At 47.4% G+C, this 5879-nt stretch overlaps 1 protein-coding gene across 1 annotated transcript in view; it reads left to right on the top strand.

The window, feature by feature from the left end:
- The window catches only part of ADAMTS13 (ADAM metallopeptidase with thrombospondin type 1 motif, 13), a 22217-nt gene extending 17705 nt beyond the window's left edge, over nt 1-4512 (top strand). The window contains 6 exon segments of the mRNA XM_009322158.1: nt 541-745; nt 1249-1558; nt 1920-2066; nt 2546-2722; nt 3068-3252; nt 3542-4512. Coding sequence (XP_009320433.1) covers nt 541-745; nt 1249-1558; nt 1920-2066; nt 2546-2722; nt 3068-3252; nt 3542-3700 — 1183 coding nt within the window. The 3' untranslated portion in view covers nt 3701-4512.
- The last annotated feature ends 1367 nt before the right edge of the window (nt 4513-5879 follow it).

The raw sequence follows: 5879 nt of genomic DNA, 5'->3' as shown, positions 1-5879 counted from the left end.
TATGGTGTGGTCTAGGATATGACTCAGGGTTGATAAATGGGGCAGAGCTTGCCCTGCCCTATTTGCTGTGGAACTGGAAAGCCACTGGCATCTGAACCTTTTTTATGTGCTACAGGATGCCGCTCCCAGGATGAAATACCCTGGGTCGGTTTCTGATCTGACCGTTCAGAGCGGTGTGCATTTTGGAGGGAGATAAGATTGTTTTTGCAGTTAAGCCTGTGTATGTCACCCTGGGGAACACTGTAATGGACACAGAGTAAGACTCAATGTACATTTCGAGTCTGTGGGCTTCTTGCAAAATGTGAATGCCCTCTGTTTGGGTCCAGCTCCAAACCTGCTTCAGACTGCCCAGCCTTGTTACAAAGGCTGCCTCCTAAGTACCGTAGGCAGCAAAGCGCGTGAGGCGGAGGGGTGAAGAAAGCTGCTGAGAAGCAGAAGGGGGAAGGATGAGGGAGTTGCAGTGCATTTTCTACAGTGAGAGATAGTAGAGGGTGGGGTTTCGTCACTAACTGAATTTTTCTCCTCTGTGTCCTCTGTCAGATGGAAGGTAGCCCCAGCTGGTCCCTGTTCCTCCAGCTGTGGGCTCGGCTTGGCTGTTCAGCTGGTCACCTGTGTGCAGATTCACCAAGGCAAGGAGATTTTACTGGAGGAGCGTTTGTGTCCTGTGACAGAGAAGCCCCTTACCAGCGTCCCCTGTGTCATCCGAATGTGCTTGTACGAATGGAGCTTTAGCGAGTGGACAGAGGTATTTGCTCCTGTTCAGATGCAGCACTTTGTGCCTAGTGCAGGGGTTTTACAGCCACTCACTTCTGTAAAGCATACAGGGGAGAAATACCACTCCTGCCTTGTGTATTTACTTCCCACAGAAATGCTAAACTGTTTCTAGGGATGTTTTCCATCCTTTCCACTGCCCTGTGTTTAGCAGCTGTAGGTCTGCCTCCCACCTTTCTCAGCTAAGATTTTGGCTGCAGTTTAAAAATGGTCCTTGGCATGTTTTCTTCTAGAATGCAGATCTTTTTGGATTTTTAGGAAATGGTTCTGCAATTCAAAGATATGGTTTGGAAGATCCCCTGGGAGGTGGGCCATCTTATAGCTGATGAAACTAGAGCACTGAAAGGGCAAGTGATAGAACAGCATCAGTGAACAAAAGATCAGCCCTCCAGATCATGCCTGAGCCAATAAATGTATTTATTTCTAAATACTAACTGAAACACGTGTATAAAGGCCTGTGGGTTTCTTCCTCTGCAGTGTTCAACTTCATGTGGGAATGGCATTCAGACACGGCAGGATTTCTGCCTCAACCCGCTAACCCGTAAGCACGTGAACCCCATCTTCTGCAGGCACTTCCCCAAGGCCATTGTGGTGCGTGGCTGCTCTGCAGGGCCCTGTCCTGAGCAGGCGGTGGGGACCGGGTCCCGTGGAGCAGAACTGCAGACAGTGACACCAGCCGCGCATCTGACGACAGCTGCAACTGCCAAAGAGGCGAGATACAAGGACCTGGATCTTCCTCCATCTGCTGTGCCCGCTGTGCCTGAGGAACAGACAAAGACCAGGGGAGGTGAGCAGGACACTACCAAAAGGTAGAGATAGGTGCTTACTGCGTGCAGCTGGGTTGTGGTGACCCTACTGCCATACAGGGACAGGAGCATGGGAAGGGAATACTTCTCGTTAGGAGGGACAACATGCTGTTCCTTCCAGCATGCTACGAGCTGTCCACGTTAGCTGAGATAGGAACAACGACTCCCTTCCCTGGGCTTCCCAAAGCTCTTCTGACTCCTTGGGGCAGCAGCTGACTCCTCCTGTGCTTTACCCAGGAGGTGTGCACTTGTCTGTTCGTTGTGCCATGAAGGGAATGGGGGCTGTTTTTCAGCAGCTGTAGTTCCTTCTGGATGTGTTTCTCATCTGTCTGTGCTGTGCAGGTGTCTGTGGAAAGCTCTTTCTTAATGCCACCGGGGTCATCAACATGATGGGTGTAGAGAGCAGCGACTGCACTGTGGCCATCGGACGTCCTCTCAGGGAGGAGATAACAATCAGCATCCTGGAGAGCTCCCTCAACTGCAGTGCAGGTACTGCCCAGGGCGCGCTGGGGACTAGCCTGGCCCTTTGGGAAATCTGCACCTCTTTTGCCCGTGTGCTTTTGGTGCCCTGAAAGGTTCTCGCTGCCTTGGAGCCTGTGTAATCTCTCAAACCATTTTACAAGTTTTTCTGTCCCACCAAGTCGTTGCCAGATGGGACTAGATGAAGATGATGCCTTTCCTCCCCCTACATAATGGTTTCTTACCTGTTTTGTTGACAGATACGAGATGAAAGGAGTTTATGGGGTTAAAGAAGCTGCTTGCTTTGGCCTGTTATAAACTCTCTCTGTAATATACCCTCTTGCTGGAATCAGTACAGTTAGATTAGTTAACAGGACTGTTTTCATGACAGATTTTGATAAGATAGGGACAAGATGCAGAAATTACTTGATTCCAGACCTATATAAGATAGGTTGCAGCCTTTTACTTGAAGTAAAGGTGTTTCTAGTCCCTGTGCTCATCCATTCCAGGTGAGGTAGTGCTGTTTTCTGGGCGAATGATGTGGCGGACAGGCTGCAGGAAGCTCCCTTTGTCACTGATAAATTCCAGAACGAATACACTGATTGTGAAACAGCGCGTTTTGCTGCCAGGAAATGGGGTCATTCTTCAGTACAACAGCAGAACTGCAACTAAAAAATATTACCAAGGTACCTTACTGAAAGCTTTGCTTTTGCTTTAAATTAAGGCACCCATGACAAGGCCCACAGAGTTCCGTGGATCATGGTTGCCTATGGAAATCTATGGAAACCTTGCTTCATTTTTAGCAGCTAATAAGCCCCTTCTTGAGGAGTGTTGGAATTCATATTACTTGTGGACTACCCCTCCGTTTTAAAGGCAAGCCCCCTGCAGGTGTTTGCTGATGCTTGGAGGTTCCCAGATGAAAATCCTTAGAGAAACTTTTCTGCCTGTGTTTAATTTAAATGATTTCTTTCTTGGAGATGCTGCACACTTCTCTAAATCATTTTCTTTTCTGCTCCCTTTCCCCCTCTCAGACTGTGACAAGCAGCTGTTTGGTCCCCAAGGTGAAATAGTGAATCCGGTGCAATTGCCTGATCAAAGGCAAGAAGTAGTGTGTCGGACCTTCATCAATGTGGCTCCTTGGCATCGCATAGCTATCCGGGCCCTATATATTGACCTGGGCAATGAGAGCAACCAAACACATTTTAATTACATCCTGGTGAGTCAGAAACCTAAAGGGGATGATTTGGATGGGAACGGACCCATCTCCTCATTAGAGATTTCCATCCAGATGCAAAGTTCAGTCACAAATCCTAGAGGGTCAGACTCTGATCTCTGTTATGTAAACGTAGATGTGAATGGGCACCACTGATGTCTTCTGTATTTCTTCTAACATTTGTATAGGGCAGCTTTTCCCCCCGAGTGGCCAATTTGCAAGTCCCCAGTATTTTGTGGGTACTTCACTTGTAGGCTGCTGTGATATAATGGTTTGGCCTTTCTTCATGCAGGTCCGTGATGTAAGCACCATGAAGACGATGGTGTTCCATGGGAAACAACAATTCTTCTGGCAATCAACAGGAAGCCAAGCTGAAATTGAATTTCATGAAAATGTTAAGGATCACCGAACCAGTTTCTGGGCTGAATATCACGCTATTGAGCCTGAATAAAAGGGGCCAGGGCCACTGCACTGAGAAGGGCCGTGGTCCAGTTACTCACTGCTGCCTGTTCACTGCTCGAGGTCACACAAGTCATTTAATCTTTTTGCCACGGCTACCCCACCTATTGAGTAAGAACAATAATGTCTACTGACTCATTTGGGATCTCAGTTAATACTTACAAAGGTTATGCAAAAGACATGTAACTACCAAATACTTAGCAAATAGTCCTCATGCGGATTTTCTGTCTGTGTTGATTGGTATTAATGCAGTTTACACGTCTGCAGTTAGCGACCTGGACACTGAAGTCTCAGGGTTCTGCTTCTGTAATACGCTGTGACCTTTTAGGATAGTCATTTAATTTCTCACTGACTCAGTCTCCCATTACAAACCTCCGTATACCACAAGTAGCTACGGTTATGGTTTAGCCATCGAGATCACTCTCCCGCGGTGTAAATGCCCCTTAAAACTGAGGCCCATTGAAATTCTGGAACGTTACAAAGAAGGCAAAGATGTGTATGAGGACGAACTGCTAGCACAAGAAGTCTAGAGCCGTGTGTGAGGGCGAGGCAGTTTCTCTGCCCAGGAGGGTAGTGCAACACTAGGACGGGTCGCTCGGAAAGCTTGAATGTTTTCAGGTGTTGGCTAGACCAAGGCACTGCTGACCTGGTCAAGCCTTGGTGACAGTTGGCTTTATATGGCAGAACTAAATGACATCCAGAGGTCCCTCCCCAGCCACCCCTTCCGTGGTTCTACTATTATATATCTGACAGTGATACCAGTACTTCTTTTCTATGGGAAAATAAAAGAATTCTGTCTCTTAATGACGGGTTTGGTGCCAAGACATATTTACTCAGATAAGAGCAGTAGCTGTGCTATTAATCTGCTTGTATCTTCATCTCACAGGAACTGTGCAATGAGAGATTGTTGAGACTGCATGATACAAGTTGTAGCAGGAAGAGGTGTTTTAGAGCAGTGACAAATATTCACTCAAGTTTGATTTAAATACATTTTTTTAGGTTGTTTTTATTTAATATCTTGAACATTGGACCATGCTTTGGTCCAAATCTGTCATCCTCCTCAAAATCACAATATACTGCTTAAGGGGTCTTTTCCGCACCTGGAGCCTGGCTGGACACATCTGCCCTTGCTCTTCACGCTGGATGCAATAAATGGTTCTGCCTGGGCAGTTTTAACCCTGCTCCTGCTTTCTTTCAGTTGAATTCTCCAACTTCTTTTTACAACTGCAAAATCTTATTTTCTTCTGTCTTCTTAATAGTTGTTTTTTTTATTGGTTAAGTCTGGAGTTTTTTTTCTTGCCGGCCTCCGGATTTACGTTCCATTCCTGGAAGAGCTAGAAAGTAGATTCTTGAAGCGAGATCCTCGAGGAGCTGGATATATCAGCTATCCCACTGCGGTGCGTGGGTGATGCAGGCACTGGGCCTTCATTTCCTGTTGAACAGGAGATGTTAATGAAAAGACATCCTTTTCTTAATCCTTTTTTGTAACCTTTTAGCAGATGGGATCTGTCTTCCCACTCTGCTCTGGATCCCAAGTCTCACTGCTATTTATTGTTCCAGATCAACTATGCAGAGTCCCTGCTCTGCAGAGATGGGCTCTGGTTACTGACTGTATGCGCCGTGTTAATTTGCAAAAAATGCAGCTGTTGTCTTTATAATTTAAGAGAATTAAGGCTGTTTCCCTGTACCATTTGTTTGGATACCAACAGGTTGCCAACTGCGACATCTCTGACTTGAAAAGTCCTACTTCTACTCCCATTTTCTAGGGAGAAAACCTAATTCCATTCAGATTAAGGGGAGTGTTTCCCTCTTATCTCGAGGGCGGAATTTTGTAACACTGTTAAATTCACGTTAATGCAAAAATTCATGGTGCCCTCTCTTCCGAGCACAGGCTGGCTGCCTGGATAACAGCATCTAGTTGTTAGCCAGGGGAAGCGGGGCCCAGAGCTCCTGTGCACCCCCGGGCCCTGCCGTGGCGTGCGTGCCTGCGCGGCTGCTTATGAATATGTACACGACGGGCTCTGCCCACCAGCCTTTTAAAAAGAGTGACATCAAAGCCCTGCCTGCTGGAGGAGGGGACCCACAATGCAATACGCAGGCAGACGTGGAGGCAGCTTCCACGGCCGCTGGCATCGCTGCTGCAGGGGGGGGCCCCCCACTGGCAGCCGCCG

Source organism: Pygoscelis adeliae, unplaced genomic scaffold, assembly GCF_000699105.1.
Source record: "Pygoscelis adeliae isolate BGI_AS28 unplaced genomic scaffold, ASM69910v1 Scaffold114, whole genome shotgun sequence".
Lineage (NCBI taxonomy): Eukaryota > Metazoa > Chordata > Aves > Sphenisciformes > Spheniscidae > Pygoscelis > Pygoscelis adeliae.
The sequence above is the reverse complement of the archived record's forward strand: the minus strand, read 5'-3'. Positions and strand labels throughout refer to the sequence as shown.